The sequence below is a fragment of the Trichosurus vulpecula genome, chromosome 8 (genome assembly GCF_011100635.1).
Source record: "Trichosurus vulpecula isolate mTriVul1 chromosome 8, mTriVul1.pri, whole genome shotgun sequence".
Taxonomy (NCBI): domain Eukaryota; kingdom Metazoa; phylum Chordata; class Mammalia; order Diprotodontia; family Phalangeridae; genus Trichosurus; species Trichosurus vulpecula.
Window position 1 is genome coordinate 57,655,367 of NC_050580.1, and position 15,613 is coordinate 57,670,979.

The following is a 15,613-nucleotide window of genomic DNA, read 5'->3' on the forward strand; positions in this document are numbered from 1 at the left end:
GAATTCTTACTTGGAAGAAGCCAGAATCTTTCCAGTTAGTCTCCTTGGGTAGATGGTTATTTGAAACATTGCTTCATGTTTGACACATCACCTGCATCCCATTCTTCAATATTTCAAGAATCTAGGGTTTTATCAATGAAGGTTTGCCCAACAATCAATCAACAAGCTTTGAGTAATTAATTCATACATATTATTCATGTATTTGTTTATTCATATACATAATTTATTCATATACATGAATATATATATATATCACTGCAAATTTACACATCATCCTTAAATAAAGACCATGCTAATTTTCTCTGTATCATTCCAATCTTTTAGCTAGCACTCAACAAGCATTTATTAAGTGTTTACCTTGTGCATGGGAATACAAAGAAAAAGCAAAACAGTCCCTGCCCTCAAGGTACTTACATTCTATCATTGGTGACAGAGACTATAACCACTATGTGCCTTAGTGATTAATCTTCATAAATTGCTGTGACCAAAAAATTCACCACTTGGTGGCCAACAGGGTGATAGATGATAGATCAATGAATCCTTCCCAAGCCCATGCTTGAAGCCTTCCTAGCTTGGTAGCAATCTCCATAACCTCCATAACCCTAAATGCTCTGCTGGCATTGCTTTAATAAATCCAGGATCATGAGATGGCATCAGTGCCGGATGCCTGCTTAGGCAAGATGCTGGGTGGGAATAAGGGTGGAAGGAAACAAGCACTTATTAAGTACCTACTACATGCCAGGCAATTTCCAAATATTATCTCATGTGATCCTCGTAACAACCCTGTGAGGCAGGTGTTATTATTATCACTCCCAATTCATACTTGAGGAAACTGAGGCATATAGAGGTTAAATGACTTGTCCAGAGTCAGACAGCTAGTAAGCGTCTGAAGCTGAATTTAAACTCAGGTCTTCCTGACTCCAGGTCCATTGCCCTATATCCACTACACCACCTAGCTGCCATTTGCAACATTGCTTCAGGCCTAACTCACGCATGTCCCCAGCACCTTAGAACCCATGTGAAATCTGACCAATTTCCATTGAGATCTCAGGAGACAGACAGCATGCCATCAGAACAGAGACGGAGCCTCACCTCCCAATTGCTTCTTAGCATTGTAATCGGGGAAGGACAGGAGACATTCAAAGAGCAAGTGGAACTACCCAGAGAACAATAGACCTGTGGTCTGGGGAAGCAGCATTTAGTGGATTATCTAAAGGAAAAAAAAGGGTGTATGCTTTCCAGGGAATTATTAGCTGGCCTAATCCCTGGTGGATTCGTTTTGCAGATTGAGAAGAAAGCCCAGGTGATGCCCCCCAAAACAGAAAGTTTGCTGCTCTATTTCCCATTGTGCACTAAGCTGCAGGAATATGATGTGTATTCAATTCCCTCTACTTGAGCTGTGGCTGTGTTTGGTACCTTTCTTGAGGCTGGGGGGGGGTCAGTCTTCTTATAAAGACAGTGTATTAGGGGTGATGATAAGGCCATTCAGAAACAGCCCAGAAAGTCTTTCTGTTAGAGCAATTGTTCTGAGATTCCATCTCATCACCCTAACGGCCTGTTTGAGAGCTTTTATTCAAGGAGGCCTTTGCCCCTTTGCCACTCTTGGTATGACAGAGTTCAGGGTGCTTCCAATGTTGTGCCAACCTAGATGCACAAATCAGGCCAGACTCCATCTTCGCGTGAGGAAAACACTCTGACCAAAACTTTCCAGATCTTTCTCCATCGGACATTGTCAAGGTCTCAGCAAGATAGGTGTCCTAGCTCTTTACCATAGGAAATGATGACTGGGAGACCCATTCCCTTTATTGCTGATGGGGTTTGCTTTTTTATTTATCATATCTTGATTGTCCATGCAAATGGAAAGGTGCTGTGATAGTTAATTCAGAGTAGAAAAACCAAAAACAATTTTTATTTCCCTTTGAAATGTATTGTATTTGGGGAGGATGAGTGGAAGGGACATTTGATGGATCTTTCTAAATTATGTGCTTGCTTCCTGTTCCTCCCCAATCCTGAATCCAAAGTGCATGCTTCCCATGTACATTAAATATGAGCACCATGTAGTCCATGTGTGTCTGAATTCTTTCCTGCCCCTTTAACACATATGACCCATCATGGGGGAAAAATGATCAATGACACTTAGAAACCCCCTTTCTCCCAATCTCACTGGAAATAACATCGCCAGGTGATCCGGCTTCTTTTCCTGTTTGTTGTCCCCCCCCCCCCCAACCCCTTCTATCCACAAGCAATTATGGAAGACCTAACATATACACAGGATGATTTTGGTGACATTATTGATTTAAGAAAATGATGCTCTTGCCTCACACTGGAAGGAAGGAAGAAAGGAAGGAAAGAAGGAAGGAAAGAAGGAGAGAGGGAGGGGAGGAAGGAAGGAGGGAGGGAAGGAAGGAGGGAAGAAAGGAGGGAAAGAAAGAAGGAGGAAAGGAAGGAAGGAAGGAAGGAGGGAAGGAAGGGAAAAAATATTCATTAAGTGCTTACTATGTACCACACATTTTACTAGGCATTTCACAAATATTAATTCCCATTTGATCCTCACAACTCTGGGAAGTAGGTGCTATTGTTATCCTCATTTTATAGGTGAGGAAACTGAGGCAAAGGGTAAGTGACTTGCCCAGAGTCACAGAGCTAATAAGTCTGAGGCTGGATTTGAAATCAGGTCTTCCTGAGTTTCTTTTCTAATAGCGGGGATGTGTTTACTCTGAATCATACACAATCATGATCCTGCTTGTGACCACAAATATGCATGGATGTTGTCTAGACCAGAGTGACCTTAGTCCTTCCTTGATCAACCCAGTAATCTTAAATTCATTTGCATTATACTATAGGGAGGTTACCAACAATATTGTAAACTCTGTCCCTGCCCTCAAGTTTATAGTCTGCTTAGAGAGATAAGATTTATCCATGAGAACACACCACCAGTACATCAGAAATGTATGTACAGTACATACAGTATGTACAGTACAGAGAATGCCACCTAAGGGATGGATGAATATATAATGGAGAGGAGATACTTTAAGAAAGGAAATCTACCCTGACTTCATCTTACCTGGTGTGTTTCTTCCAGTGCACTGAGCTGTAGGAAGACACCTGAAGGAGTCATAAGTTGTGTTTGGCACTCTCCCTAGAGGTCAGGGGTCAATTTTCTTGTAAGAGAAGAATCCATGTTGATCAGGCTTTGCTGGTCCTCATACATGATGCTCCATCTCCCACCTCCACATTTTTGCATTGGTTGTCCCGCCTGCCTAGAATTCACTACCTTCTCACATCTGCCTCTTACAATATCTAGATTCCTTCAAAGCTCATCTCATTTGCCAACTTCTACATGAGGCCTTTTCTCATCCTCCAGCTGCTAGTCCCTCTCTCAAGCAAATTGCCTTGCATTTATTTCATATATACTTATCCAGGCATATGTTGTCTCCTCTGAGGGAATGGAATTGCCTTAAAGGCAGGAATTAGTTCATTTTTGTCTTTGCAGCACTACTGTCTGGTACCTGACACATAGTAGGTGATTAATAAATGCTTGTTGATTGATTGGTGAACAAGATGTTAAAATAGTTGATTTTTAAGGTCACTGACAAGTCAAAAACCTATTATCTTATTTTCTCAGGAACATGTTCTGACTAGAGGAGATTTTTTAGAGATACCATGGCCAGAGTGTTTAAGAGGGTCACTTGAAGGGTCTTAAATGCCACACTGAAGAGTTTGAGTTTGACCCATTGAGCAATAAGGAGTCACTGTCATTTCTTGATGTGGGGGGAGAAGGGAAGGGTTGGTATGGTGAAAGTGGAGAGGCTGTGTATGGTAGGAGGAAGAGGGATGGATTTGGAATCAGAAGAAATCTGCTTCCAAATCCTATTTCTTATCCTCATGAGTTGTATGATAATATGCAGTATATTTAATCTCTCTTGAGTTTGTATTTTCTCATCTGTAAAAGAGAATAATACTAGTAGAACTTATGCGGCAGCTAGGTGGCGCAGTGATAGAATATTGGAATCGAAGTTCAAATCCAGCATCAGATACATACAAGTTGTGTGACTCCAGGCAAGTCACTTAACCTCTCTCAGACTAAGTTTCCTCATCTCTAAAATAGGAATAATAGTAGCCCTTCCCTTTCATAGAGCAGCTGGGAGGATCAATGAGGTAAGGAACTTTACAAACCTTAAAGTACCCTGAAAATAAGATATTGTTATCGAAATGTTGCTTCAGATGGACTATTGCCTTCTTGAGTGGTTCTTGGTACCATTCAATGGACTGGAAGAATGGTCACTGGGCTCCAAGGCCTTTTCAGGGCTTACCACTGGGAGGTCACCTATACTAAAGAGTTAGACAAAGAGATTCCCCAAATTTTCTCCTGTAGATAACCATATATAGTGTCTACACAGCAGCTGTTTTCCACCTCTATTCAGAAAGGAATAAAGATGAGGGCTTTTTATAGTTCCCACAGTGCTGAACACAATCAGACCCTCTGGACATTTTTGTTGAATATACCTGAATTGAATTACAAAGGAAGTTTTTTAGGTTAGGCAAACAGAAGAACTTCCAGGCCTTGAGAGGTGGGAGAAACTGAAGCAGATGGGCAAGGAAGGCTGTGGGGCCTCTTTCTCTGGGAAGAGCAAACAGAAAGGCCCCATCCCTTCTGTCAGGGACCTGGAGAAAATCTCTTATATGAAGGCAAAGAGGTGGGCCAATTGTCCTCTACAGGGCCCCATCAGCCCTGGGATTCTTTCAGTTCTGAGAATTCCACCATCTCATTAACTAGTCTCGCATTACTCTGTGACATGAAGTGGACAAAGGCCTTGAACACCACATATACACTGACAATGTCATTCACTCTGTGCAATTTTCTGCAGATTTCCCAAAGCCATCCAATGAGAGAATTTTTCATATCTGTCTTTTCTCACTGCTTAAAGTACAGTATGATAGGATGATAGATTTCAAGCTGGAAGGGACCTTAGAGGATATCCAATCTGACCCCTTTATTTTACAGATGAGAAACTGGAGGAAGTGAGTATGTGGAACCTATTCTGTCCCTCACCTATTCATCCACATATATGTACAAGAATGTGCACCTGAGTCTGGGTGTTTAATGTAATATGTGCATATGATTAGATGAAAACATTCAGACACATACTTATACAAGGCTTTTATTCATGTGTGTGCATTAGTGCATCATTTGTGTTGTGTGTGTGCAATCATGGTCATTATTTGCTTGCCTGTTTTGAAGGGTTTATGGGACATGGATGCCTCCCTCTGCCACCGGGCCTTTAGTCTAGATTTTCTTTTCCATAAACTCAGTACCTGAAGGACACTGGATGCTGCTGCCTATTGCTAGGACAGTGAAGCTCACTGGAAAGAAGAGGTCCGGAAAGGTGAAAGCTTGGAGCCCTGCAAGGCTTTTTTCTAGTGGCAGAAGCTTATTTCCTCCCCACCTCCACTTCATTTCTGCCCCACCCCAGACACTCTTCCTACCTGGGTAAGGGAGAGGCTGGTGAGCAGTTGCAAGTCCTAAATGAGGTTTGGAAATTGAGATAGGGAAGGGGATCCTTCCCCTGGCCCTTCATTGTGACACCCACAACTTAGAAAAATAAATATCAATGTACCACGGAGACCATCATTTTCTGGTATTAAAAATATATGCATTTATAAAAAGTGATAATAAGATCCCCTTTCCTCCCCACTCCCTGCCTACTTTGTCCATTCTCCAGTACTGGTTTGGAGAAGAATCTGGAAGACCAGAACCTAGTTAAGCAGGGAGGCACTACAGAGACCCCCAGAGACTGACAGAGACAAGGAGAAACTGGCATAGCCACAGACAGTGAAACACAGAACTTCAACAACCAGATAGAGAGACATCTTTGTCAAGAAACCAGTTTTGGGCTCTCAAGACTGAACAAGGTTCCCCCTGACTGGTCCAATCGTTCTAAAGCCATCCTCGCCCCCCATATTTCTCTTCATCTCTTTTCCTTTCCGTTAGGTGGTCCTGTGGGGGTGCGGTGGGCGTGGGAAGAGGGGCTACCAGATCAAAGGGGAAAAGGCCAAAGGGAGGAGGGAAGAGAGAGACACAGAAGTGGAACGAGTGTGACTTGGAGTAAATAGGGGCGAGTTGAGGCAAGGGGAGAGTATGGCCGGGCGGAAGGGAGAAGGGAGCCTCCTGTTTGGCCACGGTCCCCTGAAGAATTTCAGAGTTGGAGGAGTCTTTCCCAGCCTCAGAAGGGGAGGAAAGAGCTGGGCTCCAGGCTTTCCAGCTCCCACCCCCTTCCTAGCTGATTTTCCTGTTTTCTGCCGGATTCCGCAGCGCCGTCTGGCGGCCAAAAGCGGCTCCGGAAACCTAGACTTAAAAGCTCCGAAGGCCGACGCATCTCAGGATCTAACTTCAGTGACTGGAGGAGGAAGGGGGGCGGGACGGGAACAGAGACATTTCATTCTCTCTAGGCTACTCCAAACCCCTTACCCCACCTCTGCTCGGAGAGTAAGCCTCCATTCCGGACTGGCCACACACACACACACACACACACACACACACAGTCCATTTCTTTCCGCCTGAATCTCAGTTTTCGTACTAGACGTATCTCCTACACGTCGGGGCATCCCTTGTTATTCTCCTTTCCTGTCCCCTAGTATTCAGCCACAAACGCCTACCACCGCATGGTAGCGGTGGGGAGTATGTATCAGATTTTGAAAATGTCATAAAATACCCCTCACCAGCAAAAAATAGTAATAATGTTAAAGGGGGAGAGGAGAACGGAGAAGTCTGAGACATCCGAAGGGCCTACTGGGTGGGAGAGAGAGACGGGACTCCTGAGTCCTGCCCAGATACGGCCCTGAGTTGGCCATTATGAGAGTGAAATCTGGTGCGGAGGACTGAAGGGTGCAAAGGAATCTTCCCCGCTCCCCTTCCTGAGGCATCTAGGAAAAAGAGGAATAAAGAAAAATTCTAAATGTACGTCGTACTAGAGGGTTATGTGAGCAGGAACGGGGTGGCTGAAAGGAAAGGTCATCTTTGTTCCTAAGAAAGGACACAGCCTCTCTTCTCTCCTGTGGCGTTCTCCACCCCTGAACTGGCTCAAACCGAGGCGCAGGCCCAGAATTTAGCATCTAACAGAATTTCCTCTCCTTCACTCCTGCCTAGTATGGGATCTATCTGGGGTGGGGAATAAAAGAGGTAACAAGGTGGCCTCTTTTTCTTTTGAAGGGTTAGGGTTCACCAGGACCGAAAGCTACCAGAGACCTGGTTTCGTCCCCAAAACTAAGAAAATGTCTAAGAAAATTCAAATTGCACGGCGGTGGCATCCTGGTCCCAGGCAGCGCTTGTTACCCAAACCCTTCAGTGCCTCGAGCCCCGGCCCCTGGTTCCGCTGGGTGCTTTCTGTCTGCTCTCGGGCCTCGCCGATCTTCCCCCAAGAAGTTAGCCCTCCAAGCCTAGGAGCTCCGTATCTGAGGCTACGGCGGAGAGCAAGTGGGCACTCAGGGCCCCCGGGGGCAGCGGCCTCCGGGAGAAGCACGCGGGTCGATTTACGTCCAAGCCGGGAAAGAGGATAAGGGAGCGCTGCGGGAGGAGGGTGGTAGGGAAATTACAAATAAATACGAAGCAACAAGATTAGTAGCCAGAACAGTCCATGTACCCCGCAAAGGCCCGAAATCCTTCGTGGGATAGTTTCTCTCCCGCTACCTTCACCGTCTGACTCCTAAGGAGGAGCTCCGGGCCCGGCAGAGCTCCCCAGTAATGCTCGCGGGGCACAAGACAGACCGAACGGAGGCTGGCCAAGTCTGCAGAGGCGGATGCCGGGCGGCGAGCCCCGCGGGCTTTTTCCTCCCCTCTTCCTCCCTGTTCTCCCCCTTCAAACTTCCAGAGACAGCCTGGGCCAAATCACCTCCAGGTGCACCCAGGTGTCAGCGCGTCCCAAACCGCCAGACTGGGGACAGGGGAACCACCGGCTCTAACCTGGAGCTGCTTGATTTTCTCCCGGTTTTTCTAGGCTTAGTTTCCCTCGCGCTCTTTTTAGGATCAGAGAAGGGTCCCGATGAAACTGACGGAGAACCCACCATCCCTGTGAGCTTCGGGTGTCCTCCAATTCCTGAGCCAATCTGGTTAAGCCTCGGGAAGCCCGCTGGGAGCAGTGGGCCTCTGCGCCGACCCTTCCCCCCGCTCCCCAGCTGCCCCAGACTAGAACGGGTCCGAGGAGAGGTACAGAGCTGCCTCGTCTCTTTTCCGGGTTTAGTAAGGGTGGGCGGGAGCGCCCCACAGTCCCTGTGGCCCAGCCTCGGCCCGTGGTTCCCGCAGCCAGGGTTGCCAGTTTCTCCCAGAACAGAGATTGAGAAGTCCAATTCGCTCAGCAGAAGAGACCGGTTGGGGCCCGGATATTAAACAAGGGGGCTAGCTGGGGCCAGGCTAAGTGGTGAATTGTAAAAGTTGGGAAGGAAAGGGAGAGAAAAAGTGTTGGTTAAGTGCCACAAAGCCTCTCTCCTGTCCTGGAGTCACCACGCAGGGGAAAGAAAAGGTAGGGAAACTCATTTCCCCCTGGGAATTGGGGTGGGGGGAGGGTTCGCTACAATTCTTTCCTGTACTCTCCCCAAACCTTCGCTCGGAGCTATCCGAGGAACTGAGAGAATGGCAGGGGAAAGGGAATGATTTCCCTTCATCTCCCAGCAGAGGAGCCATCGAATACGGGCACCCTCAGCTCCCTTCCGAAAAATGGAACCACGAAATTAAAAAAAAAAAAATTAGTAACATGCGAGGGAAAATATCCTGGAGTATTTTCTCACCACACTGGCTGCAGGAGAAAATAAAATCAAAACGAAATAAACTGACAAGAGCACTCCCCTTCCAAATTTAAGTTTACTTCCCTCCACCCTCAAAGAACAACAGCTGCCCCCTCCCGGCACCACAAATTCACAAAACCAAAACAAAATAAAGAATTTAACCCAGTGCCCAGGAGAGGAGGAGCCGTTTGGAGACTGCAAACAGATTAGAGTCAAGCCTCCCCCCTCGCTCTTCTCTATTAAAAAAAAAAAAAGATAAGAAGTAGAACCTTTTAATACATTAAATATACGGAATTTTAATTTTTAAAGCGATACATTGTCTATTATTTTAGTACATGACGTAAACCTTACTTGTCCCCTTCTCAGCGGGTGGACTTAAAAATTAAAAATAGTTAAGTGTTCCTTTCAAAGAACAAAATAAGGCAAATGAGGTTTTGGAATAGAATTGTTTTTTCTTTTTTTTTTCTTCCAGAATACATACAAAAAAATACCCATTCTCTTTCAATGGTATACACCTTAAAAATAATTGCAATTTGAAACCAGAGCTGACAAATTGCGAGTTGTTGTTTTTTTTCTTTTAGTAACAAACATGCATGTAAATTTGTCGTTTCCATCAGACATTAAATAAGAACGTACAATACAATCATAGCAATTTTAAAGTAACATTAAAGAGAAGACCTCTAGTTCTGTGGTGGTTTTTTTTTATTTATAATCTACAAGGGGGGAGGGGGGTTTCCATTTTTTTTTTTTCCTTCGAGTTTTAAAATTTTTCTCCTCCTCCTTTACACCTACGGAGCTTGAGCTAAATAATGCACTTCTGAACCACGGGTCCGCTTGGAGCTAACATAAATAAATACTTGTGCTCTCCGATGCAGTCCTCAGATGAACACTTTTCTCAATTTTTTTCTATAAAAAGTCAAAGGATATTTTCAACTTTTATAAAGTTTAGGAGAGGAGAGGAGAAGTGAGGAAAGAGGGGTGTTTATCGGATCTCTGTCGCTGCTGTTGCTGGATTAGATATATATACTGTATATTTTTTTCCTCTCTTGCCCCATCTTCCCCACACAGTTGGGTAATCTGTATGCCTCCGGGCCCCCATCCCACCCCTCCCCCAAATTCCCCCCCTTTCCCTGCTTTCTCCCCTCCCCCAAAAAACCCACCCCTTGTCCACCCCACCCCAACTTCCTTCCCTCCCCGCCCTTCCCCACCCCCCTCACTGATAGCCCAGCGCCGAAGCTGTGGTGAGTCTCTGTCCGTAGAGGGCGTAAGGGGAGTAGTAGGGTCCGGTGGCAGCCGGCACCGGCACTGGGGCGCCGGGAGTAGGGAGGGGGCTCTTGGAGTAGGGGTGGTAGCGGCTACTCAGTCCCAGCGCGTGGTGGGGGCTGCGCAGGGCCAGGGTCCCGGGGCTTCCCGGAGCTCCCGAGGTGGGAATGTGCATATGGCAAGCCATTGCTGCAGCGGCTGCGCTGGCCAGGGAGGAGGAGCTGGGGTAGCCGGACAGCAGTTTGTCCGTCCCGGGGAAGGCCGTGTGCGTCCGCAAGTGACTCAGCAGCTCCTCCGACGTGGCGAACCGTTTGTCGCAGGGCCCATTTGCCGACACCCAATTGCAGATGTGGGGCAGCGGGTCGTTAGGGAGCATGAAGCCATAAGGGTAAAGAGGATGGCCGGCCAACGAGGGCGGAGTGGCCCCCGCCGCGGCAGCGGCAGTCAGCGACGAGTGGACACCGTGGAGAGGGTGCGTGGGGTACACCAAAGGGTATCCGGACTTGAGAGCTGCGGCAGCGGCTGCGGGGTCGTGGGCGCAGGAGGCACTAGCTGCGGCTGCCCCGGCGAGATGGCTGGCGCAGTGGTAGCTGAGGCAGTAGGGGTCCCGGCACAAACTCGCAGTCATCACGGAAGGAGGAGACGCCCCTGCCAAGGGGCTAGAGCCAGCTGGTTTGCTGCATCCCAGGGAGCCAGCAGCAGCAGCGGCCAGCTGCGCTCCCACTAGGCTCCCTGGCTTGGTGGGATCCAGGGCCACCCCATGTGGTAGGAACTGGGGAGGGTAGCCGGCGTAGGCCCCGGCTAAACTGCCAGGATAAGTCATGCCCGCGGGGGGCAGGGGGAAGACCGTCTGGCCCGGCTTATAAGGGGATACTGGGGCCACCAGCCCGGAACCCAGAACCGAGGAGGAGGTCGGGGCACTGCCGGAACCTGAACTGGAGCCAGAGCTGCCGCAGTCTGAGCCCAGTGACTTGCTCCCGGGACCCCCGTCGGAGTGTTGGTTTACGTCCACGTTAATCCCCCCACAGCTAATCCGGCCGTGAGCCAGCCCTCCTGGGCCTCCGTCGCCTGAGGAGCCAGCAGACCCTTTGCCACTGCCACTGGCGCCTTCAGGGTCCTTCTTGTCGTCCTTGCCCTCCGGGCCCCCTCCCGAAGAGGGTAGCATCCCTCCAGGCGAACAGGCAGAGGCGCTGGAGCTCGGGCTGCCTGTCCTGGGCGTGAATGGCTGGCAGGTGGCGCTCGGTACTCGGAATCCTGACTTCTCTGCCGAGACCCCGCCGCTGCCGCCGCCGCCGCCCCCGCCCCCGCCTCCACCGCCGCCGCCGCCGCCGCCTCCCGGCTCCTTCTTATCCGCTCCAGGTTTGGAGTAGGGCTTAAAGCTCGACTTGTCCTCGACCCCAATGTCGCTTAGTTTTAGGGGCCCCGATTTGGTGTCCTTGTCGCTCCCGGCACCACCGCCGCCGCCACCCCCGGCACCGCCCCCGTTGGAGGCCACCGAGGACAATTTGGAGGAGGGCGACGGATCAGGCTTTCCGATCTGGGAGCACGTCTGGGCCAACAGCGCCAGTGGGCTCTTCTTTGCATCGAGCTGCGGGGGTCAGACGAGAAGGGAAACAGAAAGATAGAGAGGAGACCTTTAGGATCCTTAGTTCTCACGTAGCCATTCTTGGGCCCCAGCCCTCTAAGGCCCTCAGTCCTCCAAGGCACACGCGGAGCCCCTTCGGGGTTACCCGGAAGGGGCATAAAGAGACCCCTTCCTCCCCCCCCCACATCCCGAGAAACTAACGCCCTAGGGAAAGGTGCGGTCATCATCTACACTCAACAAAGTCGCTCCCCCCATACTCTTTTTTTTTTTTTAATTCTGGGGATGATGCTAATTGGATTTGCAAGCACTCAAAATGTGCTTTTCTGCTTAAGGCTGTACCCTATCAGCGACTCAAGACTCTCTTATGGGGGGGGGGGCCGTAGTGGAGGGGAGGTTTCGGGTGGGCTGCCCCTCGGAGGCTATTTACTATTATCAGCCTCTGTTCGGCCCTAAGTGTTTTCTGCACCTATCGGACTCTCCATCCCCTCTCCAGCCCAAGACCCAGAAAACCAGAGGTGGCGGTGGGAGGACGGCGAAAACGGGGACGGGGAATAAGTTGGCCTCTAAGTCCCTGTCCATTTAAAGCTCTCCAGTCTTGACTTCCGCGCGCCCCACTCCCCTTCTCCGACCTAGTTTCCAGCTGCGGAAGCTCTGTCCCCCAGGGGAGCTGAATCACTCCGGACACTTCCCCCACCCCCCATCCCTACTCTAGAGAGAACTAAACCCCGCCGGGCCGTGGCTCGAGTATCGGTTCATGGAACGGTCTCGAGGAAGAAATGATAAAGGGGACGAGGGTAAGGGCGGGGGGGGGGGGGGGGGAACTTACCTCGATGGGACTGACAGGAGTGGAGGGCAGAGGCTGCAGGTACTCTGGGTGTAAAATGTGCCCCGTCCGCGCCGTCAACATCTTTAGCACCTTGATAGGCAGGCGATTCGCCTGGCGTAGAGGGTCCGAGGGGGGCACGGCGTGAAGGAAAGGTTTGGTGTTACCGGCCGAGGACGAGCCGGGGCCGGGGCCGGGGCCAGAGATATTTCCAGAGAGCGCGCTGGTCCAGGCGGGGTCCGCGCCGCCGCCGCCACCGCTGCCGCCGCCGCCGCCTCCGCCGCCGCCGCCGCCGCTGTGCTTACTACTTCTCAGGGCAGAAAGCGAGGGCGCTGTGCTCATGACCCACCCGCGCGCATGGGAGCAGCGGGGGGAGGGCTCCGGGAGGCGCGGGGCGGGCTCGGGGCTGCGCGCTCGCCCGGGGAGCAGGAGGAGGAGACGCGGGAGGAGGAGGCAGAGAAGGAGGTGGAGCGGCCGCCGCAGGCGTCCAGTGCGCCTTCTCGGCGCCTCGGGCAAGAAGCGAATAATCCTGGGGGGCCTCGGAGGAGACCCGTGGCGGGGAAGGAGACGCTGCCGCTGCAGATTTTGTGGGGCCGCTGAGCTATCCGTGTAGCCACTGGCTGCGCCCCAGCGCTGCGCTCCTCTCCGACCGGCCGCCCAGTGCTGCGCTTGGGTGCGATGTGAGCGGCTGCCCGTCCAGACGGGGCTCTGGCGAGGAAACTCACTTCAAAAGCAGCTGCATCTAGGGGGAGATTAAAGCCTTTGCCGCCTTCCAATCAAATGGGAGCCCGAGGTGATTGGAGGGTCAAAGGGATGTGACGCGCCTCGCGCCGCCGCCGCCGCCGCCGCCGGGACTCTCCGCACTGGTTTTAATGGGCAGCTCCCTCCTTCCAGCTCCCCCTCCCCATCCCCTCCCTTGTTTTTGCTGGGAGGACGGGATGAGGTTTATTTTCCGTTTGCAGTCGGACGCCTTACTCGTTTTCTTCCCTCTTCCCCTTTTTCTTGCTCGGAAACAGACTGGAATCGAGAGAAAGACCCGGGGGGCGGGATGGGGGCGTCGAGAGTAGGATGAGGGTCCTTAGGAAGAAACTCGTTTGTGAATCCTAAGGCTCTGTCAGTTAGCTCCAAGGGAGACCAGGGGCAAAGACCCTCTTCGCCTGACCTAGCCGAACTCCCCGAGGTCCTTGATAAAAGGAAAAAATACTGGACTGTTCTAGTAGAGTGCTGTAGAAAGATGACCCGCCCGCCTGTGATTTCTCGAGGCTCCGCGCCAGAGAAACCAGGAGCTATGGCTGCTGCTGCGGCGGCGGTGGCTTCTCCTGGCCTTGCCCACTCCAAGTCCCCTCCCTTATCCTATCCATGTGACAGGCTGGGGAGCCCAGATTGGGGGAAGCGCGGGGATCACATGCTTCCTATGTTACACATTCCGCCCCCCTTTTTCTGCCTGTCCCCCTTCCTCCCCCCCCTCTTCGGGCATCTCCACCCCTCCATCAATTGTCAATGTTCCTCGACCGCAATCAATCAGTTATTTGTCAGCTCTTGTCAATCCGCCCGTGATTTATGTCAGCTTTTGTTGCTGATTACAAGGCGGGTGCGACTTGAAGAGAAAAAGAGGGAGAGGGAGAGAGACAGAGACAGAGAGGAAGAGACCGAAAGGGAACCGGAGGAGGGGAAAAGGAAAGCAGTCGCGGCCGCTTAATGGAAACAGGGCGGATGGGGAGAGGGGGGAGGTTCACGGGTGGAGAAAAAAGACTGAGAGAAGAAAAAAAGATGTTCTGTTTCAGGAAAATAAATCGTAAGAGTAAATTGCGCGTTCGATCTCAGAGCGCTGAGAAGGGCGCGGAGGGCCCTTCGCACCTTCTCGTTAGGTCCGTGGATTTCCGGAGAGCCGGGGTACTGGGAAAAGGGTTAGTGATGTCTAACAGGGGAGAGTTCTTCTCTGGATGCGTCACCGGGTATACGGTTTAGTGGGGAGATAGTGGTGGATTGACCCTGACCCCCTTTCCTCGACCCCCTCCTCCGGCCCCGCCACGTCCTGGTTCTAAGCATAAGATGGAAGGACGCACTTGGTCCGTTTAAGCTTCAGGGCCATAAACTCGGAGCCGCGCCCCGCAAGACTATTCCCTGAGGGCTAAATTTGTGGGGGGTATCCCGGAGGGTTTTATGAGTGGGTCCCTCTCCTTTCCTGGCACTGTTACCCGAGTCTAGTTTTCCGCTCCATCTTGATAAATCAATTTTGGGTAGACCAAGGAGGACGGGTCGTCTGGGAAAGAGTTAGTGTCCCGGGTCCCTTTCAGCTCTAAGGAAGTTTTCGGGTCCCCGTCTCCCCTTCAGCAACAGAAATGGCTAGCTTTGGTGAGCCAATTGATTATTTGCAGACACGTTTTCCAAAGCCCTTCGAGTTAGTGACCTGCCAGGAGACGATGTGCGGTATTGGTGTCGATGGTGGAGGTGGGACTACATTCTCACAGTCAAAGATGCGAACTCTGAGAGTTCTGGTGCAAGACAACCGCGTTTCCTCCCTGTGTATTGCCGCTCTTGGTGTTTGGAATGAGAGTCGAGGTGAAGGAACGGCGTGTGCTGGTGTACATGGCTTTCTTTATGTACCTAGGCTTACCCATTCCTGTATATGATTTCTTAAGGCTTTGATGGCCTCCGGAGGGACACCCGAAGTCACCTCGGGAAACTTACCGAAACTAAAGGTGGGAAAGCAGAAGAGCTTTCTCTTCCTCCGGCCTTCACCTACCCCCCACCCAGCGACTGGAAAGACTTTGATTCTCCCCTCCCCCATCTTTTCCTCCCCAGGCTCTTCTTTTGTTGTCAAGTTCCTTTGATAAATGGTTGTGCTGTAGAGCTGGAAGAGGAGAGGAAAGAGGGTCGGTGGAGAAAAGCGGAGATGGGGATGTGTGAGAATGGCGAAGGTGTAGGATGTTTACTGACTGGGCTCTCACTTTGGGCTGGCTGCTGTACCGAAGGCATCCAGGCCCCAGCCCTGCCCTCCTAGCAGCGTCCTCTCTCTCTCTCTCTGTCTCTCTGTCTCTCTGTCTCTCCCCCTCTCCGTCTCTCCCCCTCTCCTTCTCTCTCTACCCCCTCCTTTTTCTCTTTGCTGTCTCTCTCTCTCTCTCTCTCTCTCTCACACACACACACACACACACACACTTGCA

At 50.9% G+C, this 15,613-nt stretch overlaps 1 protein-coding gene and 1 non-coding gene across 2 annotated transcripts; both read right to left on the reverse strand.

Moving 5' to 3' along the window:
• Positions 1–238: 238 nt before the first annotated feature.
• LOC118830378 lies at positions 239–340 on the reverse strand. The gene has a single exon (XR_005009024.1). It is a non-coding gene; the product is annotated as a U6 spliceosomal RNA (small nuclear RNA).
• A 9,651-nt stretch (positions 341–9,991) lies between these two features.
• On the reverse strand, positions 9,992–12,791 carry ZNF503 (zinc finger protein 503). The gene is made up of 2 exons (XM_036736945.1): positions 12,453–12,791; positions 9,992–11,629 (listed from the first exon to the last, which is right to left on the reverse strand). Exons 1-2 carry the CDS (start codon positions 12,789–12,791, stop codon positions 9,992–9,994), a joined length of 1,977 nt encoding a protein of 658 aa, XP_036592840.1.
• Positions 12,792–15,613: the final 2,822 nt, after the last annotated feature.